The 16,973-nt window shown below is 25.2% G+C and overlaps 1 protein-coding gene and 1 long non-coding RNA gene across 2 annotated transcripts in view; one reads left to right on the top strand and one right to left on the bottom strand.

The window, feature by feature from the left end:
• LOC126905336 (low-density lipoprotein receptor-related protein 1) overlaps positions 1-16,973 on the top strand; it is a 97,651-nt gene that overhangs the window by 5,935 nt on the left and 74,743 nt on the right. Inside the window, exons 9-15 of the mRNA XM_050684938.1 lie at positions 5,218-5,443; positions 5,508-5,682; positions 5,740-5,868; positions 5,941-6,355; positions 6,416-6,816; positions 14,861-15,148; positions 15,287-15,532. Coding sequence (XP_050540895.1) covers positions 5,218-5,443; positions 5,508-5,682; positions 5,740-5,868; positions 5,941-6,355; positions 6,416-6,816; positions 14,861-15,148; positions 15,287-15,532 — 1,880 coding nt within the window. The remainder of the gene's footprint in view (positions 1-5,217; positions 5,444-5,507; positions 5,683-5,739; positions 5,869-5,940; positions 6,356-6,415; positions 6,817-14,860; positions 15,149-15,286; positions 15,533-16,973) is intronic.
• Positions 1-16,973, bottom strand: part of LOC126905381 (uncharacterized) — a 210,863-nt gene that overhangs the window by 122,606 nt on the left and 71,284 nt on the right. The window lies entirely within an intron of this gene.

Below are 16,973 nucleotides of genomic sequence, written 5' to 3'. Positions count from 1 at the left end.
TTGCATAAGCTTTTATTGATATAAAAAGCTTTAACACTTATAAATTCAGCTTCTAAATGTAACATTAATTTCAGACTATTTTTAATTATATGACAACTTAAATAAGGGCTACTAAAATTAGTCTAAGAATAAAAGTAATAGTAATCTGTTTTTTATTGGTTTCTTTAATTATTGGTTTTCTCAATGTATCAGTTAACATTATTTATTTATTTATTTAATAAACTGTGATCTAATTAAGAAAAATGAATGGTCAATAACAACTTTTGGATTAGTATTTTGACGAGAGGAATAGAACGTTCGGGAAATTTATAATAATAAAGCAGCACCTCCAGTCATAATTTTAAATTGATAATAATTTCTAAACTACTGGTCTAAAAGTTGTTATAAACCAGTTATTTTATTAATGAGATCATTATGCACTAAGTTATTTATTTAATTATATATGTTGTGATTTGAGATATTAATGTTGACTATCTTATAACAAGGAATGATCATGAAAAAACTTTATGATTAAAAAATTGCGAGAATCATTAAACTAAAAGAAACAAAAAAAAACCTAGCACCATGGAGACGTATCATAGTTGGGTCCAGTATAGATGATATCTGACAGTGATTAAAATCACTATCATAAAAAACACTGATGTAAATCTTTAGATAGTCTTTAATTTAAAAAAAATGGTGGATTGTTCAAAAAGTAAAATGATCTCTTATTTCCTTATTTATAACCTGATTACAAGTTTTATGATTTTTAAGTGTAATATATGAATAAGTATAGCAATTAAATATAGTATGACATTAATAATTAATAATTTAATATTGTAATATTGTAATTTTTTACAAAAATCATATATCTTTTATTAACTTTGATGTTTTGTTTTCACCATATCTTTAATATACTCTATTAAAATTTCATTAGAATTAGTGCTTTTATAAAAAAAAATACCCAGCACAGTGGAGACGTGGTAGAGTTGGGTCCAGTATTGATGATATCTGAAAGTGATTAAAATCATTATCACAAAAAACACTTTGCATCAAATCTTTAGATAGTCTTTAATTTTAAGAATTCGGTTAATAATTCTAAAAGCAATATTAACTCCTATTTGTATCATTATTCCTAATTAGTGGTTGATTTATAAGTATAATTTATGAATAAATATCTATTAAATATGAAATTAATATTTAATAATTTAGTATTGTAATTTTTTTTCGGAGAATTTATAAATATTATAAAGTAGTTATTATTTTTAACGCAAACATGTATTAAATTGAAGGGCTTGACACAGAAGTTTTGATATAATATTAGTTGAAAAAACTATATTGCTTTTCTTATAACTTGTATAAGCTCAAAAAACTTTGAACTTTGCCATAAAATAGGCTTAACTATCTTTATTCTCATTAGTCTATATATTGATATAACTCTTACTGGTGGTATTGTTTTGAATTCCCAATTAAAATGATATGTATAACTCCAAAATCTTTATTATAATTTTGAGTTATGTGCTTGTAAAGTATGACTATCTTGGACAAAATTCTGTACTAACCCTCTGTGAAAATTTAAATCCTTATTCTCATTAAGTCGAACAAATTTATTTTCAGCCAGTATATCTTTATTTTCACTTTTGAAAGTTATTTGTAACAGCACTATTTCTCTCATAATATCATAGAAGTTTTCAGCTAAGTCGTAATTTAAATATCTAATTACTCTAGGTCTTTCCCTTTTTGGTTTTTGAAATAATTTGTCACAAACTGCGCTAATGTAATCTCATTTATGTTAAAAGAATTTTATTGAATGAATTTTATTTTATTTACATATTTCTGTATAATTGTTAACAGTATCATCTAAATCTTTTAATGGTTTTCCTATTTTTTGTTGTTTATTTAAATATAGAGTTGGTATTTAAATTGTTACTATATAAGACTTAGTTATTAGTTCTTGTAGATAACACCATGCGGCTTCTTGTGCTGATATTTCAACAGCATGTAGCATGTAAATACTTATTTTTATTTTTATTTCAATAAAATCAAACCTTGGATTTTTATCAATAACTTCAATCATTTTTCGTTGTAAATTGTTAATAACTCAATGGATTTATTAACATATTTAACGATATAAGCAGCACAAACATGTTTATCTTGACTTGTTTGGTAATCCATGTTAGACTTGAAGATGTAAGATCAAAATCAGTGAAATTGTAATTTTCCAGGTTGTTTCTTAGTGATTGGTAATGTTTTCTGTAATTTTGTAAATTGTCTTCAGAAAAATTTTCATCCATATTTTTCAAGGGATTTTTATAAAGTCAAATTTTTTGAGTAGCATTAATAAAGGTTTACCAAATCGGCAACTAACTTTTATCAATGAATCAATTTTCTTATAATAAGTAAAAGTGTCTATGTTTTTGTAACAAATATTTCTTGGTACTTCAAAATTCTATACAGAAACTATACAATCGACCATTTGAATGATGTTACTGTTATTGCACAATAATTTTTCTGTCATTATCAAATCACAAAAGATTATGACCATGTAAACTATCTAAATGTTGGAATTCAATTCGTTTTAAATAATGATTTACTCCATATCTATCAAATGGACTCTATTTCATAAATTGTGAAATATTTAACAAATAATTAACTAATTTGTTAAAACATATAGCATATATTGCAACGTCCATATTGACTAATTTAATTTTATGTACATAACTCAATTTAATATTGAGTTTTCTAAAATAAATGCTCCTATGTTTTTCAACTTGTATAATAAATGGCCCATTTCTATCCATCTAGTTTTATTAGCACTAAGAGTCATAAACGCAGTTGGTAATTTATTTAAAAAGATTTTTTATCAACCTGACCAATACTGAGCTAAATTTGGTATATACCGAAAAAATATTTAAGATTGGTTTCAATGTAACTGTTAATTATTTTTTATTTATTCTTTGGTAAAATTTGTGTTATTTTCAACTTGTTTGAAATCAATAGTAGTACATTATTTTACACGTTCTCTTACTATTTTTGAAGCGAAATATAAAATATGTCGTTGATATGTATTTCGTCTATTTATACATTGCAATTTACTAGTTTCTTACATAAAATATATAACCCAAATTCTTTTTATATTCTTTCTAAATTGACCAATAAATCTATAGTTTAGATAACTTTAAATCGTTGTGAAAGATAGTTCTTCGGCATAACCATCAAATACTGTACTTATTTGGATACTATTTTTATTAGGTGACAAAATTAAAAATTAATTTTCCATTTAAATTAGAGTTTATTGTAAGGTCATTCCATGTGAAATCACCTAATGTGTGTGCTGGTATAGTTCAGAAATTTATGAAATTTATATCATAGACTTCTTAAAGGTCATTGACAACAAAAATAATATATATATTTTTTTTATTATTGTTTTTTTACCAGATAGAGCATTTTTTATAATTAAAAACATGAAAAAACAGCCTATGTTTTAAAGCCTATAACTTCACATCCAAATAAGCTATCACTGAGGAACTAGCACTGTTTTACTCATATTAAATAGTACTTCAATTTCATTCTTAAGTTTATAAATTTTGAATTTTTTTGAACATCGAAATTTTGATTTAAATTTTTTAAATTTTGCAGTATTGTAATAGCAAAATTTGAATTATTACAAATATTACAATACTGAAAATTAATAAATTTCTGAACTATACTAGCATACACATTAGGTGATTTTACATGGAATGACCCTGTAGTGTTGTGACGCTATCCTCTGTAGGAAAGTGACAACAGAAATACATTAATATTGCGAGACATTTAAAAATATAAAAGCACTTTTTTAACACTGTATCAATCTACTTTGATAAGTCAGATTAACCACCAATTAAAGAAAACAAATCAATCTATTGTTACTATTTTACAAGCTATATGTTCATAAAAATAATTTTCAATAATATCAAGAAACAAGATATTACTTTATCATTACAAGTGTGAAGCCCAATAGAAATCATGCATATCAAATTTGGAAAATATTAGATTTAAAAAATAAAACTTATAAACTATTTATTATTATTATGGCTACTTTTATTTATATTACTTTTAATATTTAATATTTATAATTTTTCATACATTTTTAGTAATATAGAATTTTGTATTTGTAATATTAAAAAAGTTATCCTCAAATAATAAAATATTTGATGATTTCTATGAAATATACGAATCAATTGTTTTTATTAATTTTACAATTAACAGTCAATAATAAAAAAAATACTAAATCTTTTTCTGTTCTTAATATATTTGACTACAATAAGGATGATGTAAAAAATTTTAATAATTGTAATATTTAAAAATTTATATGTAAAAAACTACATTTCTACACCATTTTGTTAATTTTAAACCTTCTCTTTACAACATGTAAAAAAGTTGATTTAGAACTCTAAATTTTACCACAAATTTCTATTTTCTGTGTAGAACAAAATAAAAATAAAACAAAACAAAATGTAAAAATAGATAATTCAAAATTAATGCAACATTGAAACAGCTATAATCAGTCTTTACAAAATTTAAATTAAATTTAAAATTCTATTTTTGACAAACTCATTCAAATCGATATCGAAAATATCAAGATATTTCAATACTATATCAATATCGAAATTGTATCGAAAAAACTGCTGAATGTTAAAAATCAACAACCATTTGATCTATATTATGTTATGTAAACAATTTAAATTGACTTTCTTAAGTATAAGAAATGAATAGCAAATTAATGAATAATTAATATACTAAGATTAATAATGTTTTATTAGTGAAAAGGGCCTTAGCTTAAATAAAGGCATTTAAGAAAAAACTTTCCAAATAGTTTTGTTATCTGTTAGCTTGTTTTAGTATTTATAACAATTTAGGTCAGTTTTTATAAAAGTAGCTTACATGTTTCAAATGGAGAATAATAAAATATATTAAATTTTTCTAAAATGTTAAATATTATAAACTGGTTATTTTGCATGAAGAGTGTAATATGTTGTAAATTAGAAATATATATATATATATATATATATATAATACATAAATCAACATTACTTTTATTTTACTAATAATTGAATTACTCTTTGTTAATTCCTTTATTTTTACTTCATAAATATATTAATTATAAAATTAATCATGGTAAAATAGTGATCAGTGAATAAGTATAAAATCTAAGATTCACTTTCAGAATTTAATATCTTTGTTATTTTTTATTTGTAGATACATGTTTTTTACAAAATGGGGACAATTTCCTGCTATGGTTGAAAGAGCTTATTTGAATGGTCAAGGAAGACAGTCATTGGTGGATCATAAAGTAGTATATCCATATGGGTTAACTGTAGATATTCCATCAGAACATGTATACTGGGTGGATACTTATTTAGATTTTGTTGACAGAATTAACTATGATGGTACTAACAGAAAGACTATACAAAAAGGATTTCCTGTAAAAATTATTTAGCTATTTCAATAACCATTAACCAATTTGTTGACATTTTTTATTTATTTAGGTTATTAATTTATATGATATATCTGTATTTGAAAACTACTTATATGTAACATCGTGGAGGTTACAAGGTGTTATAAAATTAAACAAATTTAATAGCAGTAGCTATGAATCATTAGTTACCAATTCTAGTCGTCCTTTTACTATTCATGTGTATCATAGACAAACTCAACCAGAAAGTATTTATATTAATATTTGATTTATTTTTATTTAATTAACATCATTTTTTTATTTAGTGATTCATCCTTGTATGAATGATAACGGTGGCTGTGATCATATTTGTATAACAGCATATAAAGATAAAAAACCTATTGCTCATTGTTTATGTCAACCAGGTTTCCAACAAATATCTGGAAAGTGTATTTGTATGTATTTCATTAATATAGATAGATTAATTTTTTTTGGCGTTTCATTAAAAATGATGTGCTTTATTTTAGCTTTTAAATTATCAGCTTTTTTAATTTTTGGAAAAAGTAATCCTCCTATGATAAAAGGCATTTCAATGAACCCCCAAAAATATCAAGCACAAATAATCTTACCATTAATAGAAGGTCGAATGCCAACTTCAATAGACTATGATGTGAAGACAAAATCAATTTATTACTCTGGTGGAAAAAATAATGGTATTGAACGAATTAAATTGAATGGTACAAAAAGTGAATCTATTAAGAAATTACCAGATATGAATTGTGAAGGATTAGCTATTGATTGGATAGGTCGAAATTTATTTTGGGTTGATGAAAGCTTAGGTACTGTTAACATTTTCAAATTAGATGATCCTTCTAAACAAAGAATTTTAGTATCTAATAAGTTATATCACCCAAGATCAATTGTTCTAGATCCTAAAAATGGGTAATATATAATTTTTACTTTATAAGTGTATTATAATATTTAAGGTAAAATTATTTTTAGATTTATGTATTGGGGCAATTGGCCTCAAAGCCAATCTAAAGAAGGTAGTATTGAAAGAGCTTGGATGGATGGTAGTAATCAAATTAATTTTGTAAAAACTAATGTTCATTGGCCTATGGCATTAACATTAGACCTTTTTACTAGAAGATTGTATTGGTCAGATATTTATTATAATAAAATAGAATATATTGATTTTGATGGAATCAACAGAGTATTAGTACAAAAGTTAACTTCTTATTCTTATGGTGTTGCATTTTATAATAATCTACTATTTTGGACTGAAACTGATACCATGAAAGTTTTAATTAAAAGTTATAATTTAACTAATAAAACTTATGAAACTTATGAAGTTGAAAATCCACAAATACTCTCGTTGAAAGTTTATGACAGTGAAACTCAAGGTAATAAATATTAAATGATAAAATGGTTGTATAATGTGATAATAAAAATCAGTACAGCTGTATTGGGGGATGTGGCACAGTGGGAATATAGCATAGTTGTGACAAGTATATATATATAATTTTTCACAAACGACATAATTAAGATTACCTGTGACTGCCGTCAGGTATTACTTTAGGATGGCCATGCTGTTTTTATAACTGACAACGTTGTGTTTGAATCAGCCTGAAATTAATCACATCTCGGCGAGGTCACCCCTGTTAGCTAGCCCCAATATTCAGGTTCATTGCCTGGGCTGTACCTGTAGAGGTGGAGGTAAGATTTTCAAAATTTCGATGCTTAAAAAGTCTCAAACATATAAAACACACTACTCTAAGGTGCAACTACCTCCTCAGATCTTGCTGAGCCGGAATGTGCGGTTGCTTATCATAGGCATTCAGCGAATTCTCTGCAGTACATGACAGCTAGCTTCAATGAATGCCTGGATGAGAGACATAACTTCCGGTTATCTAACATCAGGTCCACCATGGACCTGATATAAAACGTGGACTCTAGTTGGGACTCCAAAGAGTCCTCGTACTGAAAGACTGTTTGCAACACGTTTTATTATTCTCTAGAGTGATCTGAACAGTGATTGCACGTCATTACCGCTGCCTTACAAATACATTAAGATACTCGTTATAATAGTAATAAGAGTAGTTATCTGTTTGTGATTAACATCACTATCATAAAAAAAGACTTAATGCAAATCTGTTAAATTTTTCTTTAGCTTGTATATTTGTAATTTTACTACAGAATAGCTGAATGGAAAAAAGTAACAGTTACCCAAACTTTTAATAGTTGATTGTTTCCTTTTTTTACTCAACCATTTAAATGCTATGTTTCTAAATTTCACTGAAATATTAAGCTTGTTAGATTATTTGTATTATCACCCAATAAGCATTGGAAAATGTGTGTAATCGTATAGCCAAGACTTTTATACCAAGCAATTAATTACTATATGGGAATAAGAAGTAGATAAAACCCATATATTGTCGTTGTTTTTCTAAATTCTATTAACAATATAAATATGTTTTTTTTTTTAATTGCAATGTTTTTATTTTAATCATCAATTTCTTACTGAAGAACAATCATAGAATAAATTTTTTTTTTAAATAATGTAGTGTATTTCCAAGTTATTAATTTGATATAAGTTAGAAGTTGTCAGACCTTCCTGAGCATTTTCAAGAATCAAGTTAAAAAAACATTTTTATTCACGTGTAAGTGATTTCTTTCAAACTCTTTCTGTACCCAATTTTATCATTGGATCAATATAAAAAGCATACCAAAAAGAAGTTTATTATCTTTAATATACCCTATTAAAATTTTATTAGAAATTTATTTATAAAAAAAAAAAAAACCCAGCACAGTGGGGACGTGGTATAGTTGTGTCCAGATTAGATGATATCTGACAGTGATTAAAATCTCTATCATAAAAAACACTTTGCATCAAATCTATAGATAGTCTTTAATTTTAAGAATTCGGTTAATAATTCTAAAAGCAATATTAACTCCTATTTGTATCATTATTCCTAATTAGTGGTTGATTTATAAGTATAATTTATGAATAAATTACTATTAGAGCAATTCCACGTAGTTTGAAATTGATATTTAATAATTTAGTATTGTAATTTTTTTTCGGAGAATTTATAAATATTATAAAGTAGTTATTATTTTTAACGCAAACATGTATTAAATTGAAGGGCATGACACAGAACTTTTTAAATAATAATTTATTGTTAATCATGCATAAATGGTCTGCAAAACATTTTCATCAGAGTAAAAAATATACTTTTGTTATTAAATTTTTCATGCTAATTTTAAATCAACAATTATGTTTTCCATCACCAATAATTTTTGATATTATTACTAGTTAGTTAAAAGCTATAGGATATAACTATAAGGAAAATAGTTCTGAATATTTCAATTGTATAATCTATTTAAACACTAAGAGTTGCATAGAAATTATTAATATTTCTTTTGATATGATTTATTACGATAAAAAATAATTAATAACACAACAAAATTGTTTTCAAAAAATCATTTTAACCCATTTTTTTGTGTTTTAAAGTTGATTTTTTGAGATTTTATAATAAAAGAAAGTTGAATTTGTTACTATAACTTTTAGCTCAACTTTAAGTTTGAAATTTATATTATTAAATAAAAAAATAGTATTCTAAGATTAATATGTAATCAGGAAATTGTGTAATAACTATTGACTGTAAATTTATCAGAGAAGCTCAATATTTTTTTTTCATTTTTATTGTAATAGATCACTTAAATAGAAATCATAATAATCATTTCTAAGTACTTTTTGGGGATTAAAAATATTCTACTATTAAAATATTTGGTGCATAATTAATTTTAATGATTTACTTTAACAAAAAAAACCAATTAAAATGTTGTTAAAATTATCTACTCAATTGAGTGTATTATAAAATTTGATTATAATTGTAAAATTTTTTTTGTTAAATTCAGGTAAAAATAAGTCATTTTTTTTAGATTTATGATTTATATAGGAAGACCAAAAAAGAGATGGAGGGATGCAATTGAATGCGATATGAAGACAGCTGATGTGAGTGTAGATGTTGTGGGAGATTGTGTCAAGTGGAAGTTTAGGATAAGGGTGGCCGACTCCAAGTAGTTGGGATTAAGGGGAAAAAGAAGAAGAAGATGATTTATATAGCAACATATTACCAAAAAATGATAGGTAATCTCATGTATCATTGAAAAAAAAATTATATTGATTTGGTCTTTTTAAAAAAAATTATGGCATTTTGAAGTTAAAAATATAAAAAGAATTCTTCTACAAAAATTATATTTTTTTTATTAACTTTGAATTCAGTTTTTATTATGTAAACAAAATAAAGTTCAAAATTTTTTTTTCATATTAAATTATATTACATAATCTTTAATTTAAGATATATATATATGTATAAAAGTGTCAGCATTCCCTTAACAATTTCAAAAATTATGTTGAAAAAGTTCTCCTTTCTATATGTATTTTTAAGTTTTGAACCCACCCTATATAAATGAGAAATGGTCCGATTTAAAAAAAATGTATGTCGAATGAAAGAAATATATAAATAGTATTTCTCATGAAAAAGTTGTATTGATCTATACTTTTTTAAAAAAGACAAAAAAAAAACACATCATATTAAAATTAATACTTTGCATCGAATGCTAAAAGTTATAGCAGTTTCAAAATACATAAATGCTGAAACTTTTATATATATTTTAAATTAAAGATTATGTAATATACTTTACTATAAAGTTGAGCAGAGAATGTGAGTGTAGCAGAGATGAAAATGTTTAGATGAATGAGTGGAGTGACTATAGAAGATAGGATAAGGAATAAACATATAAGAGGGAGTATAGGTGTAGCGGCAATCGTGGATAAGATGAGAGAAAATAGACTTAGATGGTTTGGTCATGTTATGAGAAGTGAAGAATCGGTAGCTGTAAAAACAGTTATAGGAATGAATGTTGAATGATGAAGAGGTATAGGAAGACCAAAGAAGAGATGGAGAGATGCTATTGAATACGATTTTAGGACAGCTGATGTGAGCATAGATGATGTGGGAGATTGTGTCAAGTGGAAGTTTAGGATAAGGGTGGGCGACCCCAAGTAGTTGGGATTAAGGCGAGGAAGAAGAAGATGAATATACTTTAATATGAAAAAAAAATTGAACTTAGTTTAAGTTGAACTTTATTTTGTTTACATGCTGAAAACGGACTTCAAAGTTAATAAATATGATTTTGTAAAAAAATTCTTTTTTATATTTTTAACTTTATAATGCCATAGTTTTTTTGAAAAAGACCATGTTAATGTAATTTTTTTTTTTTTGATAATACATGAGATAATTACTTATCATTTTGTATCTTCTTCTTTCTCGCCTTAATCCCAACTACTTGGGGTCAGCCACTCTTATCCTAAATTTCCACTTGACACAAATTTAATAACAAAAGTATATTTTTTACTCTGATTAAAATGTTTTGGAGACCATTTATGCATGATTAACAATAAATTATTATTTAAAAAGTTCTGTGTCATGCCCTTCAATTTAATACATGTTTGCGTTAAAAATAATAACTACTTTATAATATTCATAAATTCTCCGAAAAAAAATTACAATACTAAATTATTAAATATCAATTTCAAACTACGTGGAATTGCTCTAATAGTAATTTTTTCATAAATTATACTTATAAATCAACCACTAATTAGGAATAATGATACAAATAGGAGTTAATATTGCTTTTAGAATTATTAACCGAATTCTTAAAATTAAAGACTATCTAAAGATTTGATGCAAATTGTTTTTTGTGATAATGATTTTAATCACTTTCAGATATCATCAATACTGGACCCAACTCTACCACGTCTCCACTGTGCTGGGTATTTTTTTTTATAAAAGCACTAATTCTAATGAAATTTTAATAGAGTATATTAAAGATATGGTGAAAACAAAACATCAAAGTTAATAAAAGATATATGATTTTTGTAAAAAATTACAATATTACAATATTAAATTATTAATTATTAATGTCATACTATATTTAATTGCTATACTTATTCATATATTACACTTAAAAATCATAAAACTTGTAATCAGGTTATAAATAAGGAAATAAGAGATCATTTTACTTTTTGAACAATCCACCATTTTTTTTAAATTAAAGACTATCTAAAGATTTACATCAGTGTTTTTTATGATAGTGATTTTAATCACTGTCAGATATCATCTATACTGGACCCAACTATGATACGTCTCCATGGTGCTAGGTTTTTTTTTGTTTCTTTTAGTTTAATGATTCTCGCAATTTTTTAATCATAAAGTTTTTTCATGATCATTCCTTGTTATAAGATAGTCAACATTAATATCTCAAATCACAACATATATAATTAAATAAATAACTTAGTGCATAATGATCTCATTAATAAAATAACTGGTTTATAACAACTTTTAGACCAGTAGTTTAGAAATTATTATCAATTTAAAATTATGACTGGAGGTGCTGCTTTATTATTATAAATTTCCCGAACGTTCTATTCCTCTCGTCAAAATACTAATCCAAAAGTTGTTATTGACCATTCATTTTTCTTAATTAGATCACAGTTTATTAAATAAATAAATAAATAATGTTAACTGATACATTGAGAAAACCAATAATTAAAGAAACCAATAAAAAACAGATTACTATTACTTTTATTCTTAGACTAATTTTAGTAGCCCTTATTTAAGTTGTCATATAATTAAAAATAGTCTGAAATTAATGTTACATTTAGAAGCTGAATTTATAAGTGTTAAAGCTTTTTATATCAATAAAAGCTTATGCAAGTAATGCTAACTAAAATAATGAAAAAGATGTTATTCATCAAATTTAATCAATTTCAAATTTGCTGCTTTCCATTTTATAATACTTTACTTATTTTTATTTTTTATAACATTCTTACCCTTTTGTAGGATCAAGTGCAATACTCCTTGGTCTATTTAAATTAATATTGATCAGAATATTGCAATACTGCATAGTAGAAGTACACATGTAAATCATATCTCGATCATCATCAACATAATACCAATTACCTGATACCCAATCTAGTGCTACATGTGTTGTTGCTAAAAAATTGTTTCATAATAAGAATTAATTTAGAATAACCACACAATTTTTTTAAAACTTAAACAAACCTAACAAATGATAAATATTCGGTGAAGGTAAATCCCAAAACTCAGAAATATTTGTAATTTTTGCACAACTAAGTTTTGCTATTGTTTTATTATACTGATGAATAAAACAAATTGATTGATTTCTATGGTCAAATGTGAATGATAATGCTTGAACATCACATTTTAACATCACATGAACATCAGCATATACTAATGTCAATAATTTCCAATTTTTTTATTTTTATAACAATTAAGTAAAGCTTTTAGTTTATTCACAATTGCATTGTACTTGTACTTGTCAAATAGATAGGCTGTTTGTTGCCATCATGATCTTGGCTTTCCTTTTTTTATTAGTTGTTTAAATTTCCATGGAAGATTACTTTGGAAGTAATACGAACAAGTCTTGTTAGAACCTGTTTTTGCTGGAACTTGAAAGTTTTCAGCTAGAGAAATTTTACCTTGTTTGATATCTAATGTAATATATTGATTTTAAAGACATAATATTTTTACTATTTAGACCAGTTTATTAGACCTGTCATGATTATAGATCATGGGTCAAAGTAGCTTAAGTATTTATTTGTAAAAGGATGGGTGTATGGTCTGATTCAAGGTCATTATGGCTTATTATATTTGTTTTAAATCGATTTAGTAGATTGATGAAGAAAAGTATTATATTAGAGCGACAATTTAAATGAAATATGACATTTATCTCATGATTATTAATCTACTACCTTAAGTTATGTATGTCTCGTTAAAATTGTCAACTATTAATAAAGTATAAGTTATTGAATTTTTTGTAACTTAAATTAATAATAACGAAATTATGGCCTGGTGGAAAATAAAATGATTCTAGATAATATAATAAAGATAATGGTAATGATATTGATATTTATTTTATATTAGTGTGTATAGCTTGTACAACAACCTTTTGGAATTGTTGAATTGGGTGTTTATTTTATTTTATTAGAAATAAGAATAACAGCTCCTTCATGAGAAATAACATCAAGGTGGTTTGCTCTTAAGTAGTCATATTCTAGGATTTTGAAGTTCAAATTAGTAGTTAGATGTTTTATTGGTGGAAATTTAGAACTGTGAGTTGCATTTAAATCGTTGTTGATTATTTGACTGTAATTAGTTATATGGTTTAGATTTGTATCAATGATTTTTAATTTATGGTTTTTATATTTTAATAATATTTTATGAAATGGGCAGCCTCTTTAATTTGTAAGGTGAGGGTGGTCGTCCTGACAAAGTAAGTATTTAGCAAGTAAGCAGCGGTATTTAGTACAGTTGTTTGAGTTATATTGATCACCATACCAAACAAAGTGTGAATTGGTTAAAATATTTCCTTGTATCGTTGTACAATTAACAGTTCAGACATTGGGCAATCAGTTGTTTGGAGTGTGATGTTATGAATTTGATTTTTGTGTAACATTGAAATGTTAAATTAAAGATTTTATTATTTATTGGGGCTGTCATGTTCGTTGAGAAAGAAATTAAGCACTAGTGAAACTTAATTTCAAAAACAGAAATGCAATTTTATGATTTAAATTTAAGTAATAATAAGAGAAATGTGTGCACACACATCATGTGCGGGAATTTAAATGATCATTATGTTATAAAATAAGAAAATAGTATATTTAGATGCAGTCTAACATTTATACATGTTGAATAATAAAATAATATAATTTATATTAGTCCTCTCCTCAGGAAAAATTATGTTATTGTCTTATTACATAGCCTATATAGTGAAAATGAATGCTTAAGTTTCATTGAAATTGTTTAAAATTGAATGAGTAAATCTAATTCCATGTTAAGTAACTTTTGGATCAGTATTTTGGAAGTTATTGACATATTTATATATAGGTGAGAGGAAGAATACAGCTAGGGAATATCTAGTTATAAAAGTAGCAACATCCATTCTTCATCTCCAGTTAAAACTTTAAATTATTAATTTACGGTGGCAACCAGTTTTGTTTTATGTTTGTTATTTATTAGTAGACATTGTAAATGTGAACTACATTTTGTTAATATATATTGTGATATTTGTTTAAGATAACATAATATTGTAGTATTTAATAGTAAAGCAGGTCGATTTTTATTTATCCTAGTTTTAGGTTTGTCTTTTCTTTGAAAAAATTGAAATAATATTACTGTTCTTAAGTAAAAATAATCTTAACTAAGAGTTAAGTATTATTTAATTTAATAATTTTAATGTTCATTTATTTTATTTTATTTTTTTGGTAATTTTATGTTTTTAATTTGTTACATATTTATTTTATACTAAAAAACTGAAATTTTAGTACCAGAAATTATAATATTTTTTTTGTATTTACAGTGAAAACATCTACAAACTGGTGTGAAAATGAAGATCTTTGTTCTGGAATGTGTATTATTACCCCAAATGGACCCATTTGTTTGTGCAATGATGGTTATATCTTAAAAACAAGTGCTGATAAAAAACAAGAATGTGTAAAATCTAGCAACTATTCTGAAATTGATAATTGTGGGTTAGATGATTTTCATTGTTTTGTAAACAAACAGTGTATACCAAAAAAATTATTGTGTAATGGAGATAATGATTGTGGTGATGGTTCGGATGAAGATTACATTAATGGACCATGCAGTAATACAGTATTTGAGATTTTGAGCATAACAGTGGTCTAATCTAAAACAAATAAAATTGTTCTTGGGTTAGGCTAATGGTGTGCTTTATGTCTAATTTAATATTATTGATTTTATTTATTATAAATAATTCTTTCAGAAAATGTTACTTGTCCTCAAGACAATTTTTTATGTGATCATAACAAATGTATTTCTAAGTTTTGGGTATGTGATGGGGATTATGATTGTGATGACAAAAGTGATGAAAAGCTGGAATTATGTATTCCATGTTTAAGTACTCAGTTTTCTTGTGCAAATACACGAAGATGTATACCATATTCTTGGGTTTGTGATGGAACATTTGACTGTGGTGAAGGAGACACTTCTGATGAACATCAATATTGTGGTACGTTAATTAATTCTATCTATTTTTTAAATTAACATTATACTTTATCTAACATAGAAAATTATTTATCTGTTTAGATTAAAATATAATGTTATAATGAACTTAAATTTATTGGGGTTTTCTGTACACTGTAGAATTTTTGCATTTAATTCATAACAAATTATATCTCTAAATAGAAATTATTCAAATAACTGTGCTTAATATTACCAAGTTGTTTTATTAACATCAATTAATTTATAAACAGTTTTGTAAAATACACTTTTTTTTAACATAATTTGTTAATTTAATTCACTTGATGTGAATTTAAAAAAATACACTACATTTTTTTATTTTAAGTAATTTAATCACACAAATTCTAAAATAAAAAATTTGTAATTGAATACACGTTTAATTAAAATAATTAAAGTACTTTAAAGAACAATACTTTAATTTTCAAAAATAAAGTGCTACATATACTTTATATTACGATTTAATTAAATCTATTTATTTTTATAATTATATTAATTAAAATAATTAAGTATACTTAAATTTATATAAATATAAAATTTAATTTAATGATAATAATAAAATATAATTTTCTTCTAATATTATTATTATTAATAAAAATAAATAAAACGGTAGCACAGTGGGGTCGAGGCACAGTGTAGACAAGGCATAGATGGGACAAGTATAGATGATATTTGACAGTGATTAAAATCACTATCATAAGAAACGCTTCGATGCAAATCTGTAGATAGTGTTTCATTTAAAGAAATTGGTGGATTATTCCAAAAGCAACATCAACTCTTATTTCTTTGAATATATTCTAATTAGTAGTTCTTTGATTTTAAAGNTCTTATTTCTTTAATTATATCCTGATTAGTAGTTCTTTGATTTTAAAATATAATATATGAATAAATACTAATTATAGTTTTTAAATTTAGTATGAAATTGTGAGGCCAGCCATGATGTATGTTTCATAGTGTTGGGCGGTTGATAAGAAAGTAGAGCAGAGAATAAGTGTAGGAAAGATGAGAATGCTTCGTTGGATGAGTGGAGTGACTAGAGAAGATAGGATAAGGAACGAGCATATAAGAGGAAGTAAAGGTGTTGCGTCAATCGTGGATAAGATGACAGAAAATAGACTTAGATTGTTTAGTCATGCTACGAGAGAAGAATCGGAAGCTGTAAGAACAGTTATAGAAATGAATGTTGAAGGAAGAAGAGGTAGAGTNAATGTTGAAGGAAGAAGAGATAGAGGAAGACCAAAAAAGAGATGGAGGGATGCTATTGAATGCGATTTGAGGACAGCTGATATGAGCGTAGAAGATGTGGGAGATCGTGTCAAGTGGAATCTTAGGATAAGGGTGCCCGACCCCAAGTAGTTGGGATTAAGTCAAAGAAAAAGAAAAATATTACCAGATATTCCGGTGGCAATTGACATAATATGATTGTTATTTCG

The sequence above is a fragment of the Daktulosphaira vitifoliae genome, unplaced genomic scaffold (genome assembly GCF_025091365.1).
Source record: "Daktulosphaira vitifoliae isolate Bord-2020 unplaced genomic scaffold, ASM2509136v1 Scaffold_4, whole genome shotgun sequence".
NCBI classification, from domain to species: domain Eukaryota; kingdom Metazoa; phylum Arthropoda; class Insecta; order Hemiptera; family Phylloxeridae; genus Daktulosphaira; species Daktulosphaira vitifoliae.
Note: the sequence above shows the minus strand (reverse complement) of the source record. Positions and strands in the feature narration are given on the sequence as shown.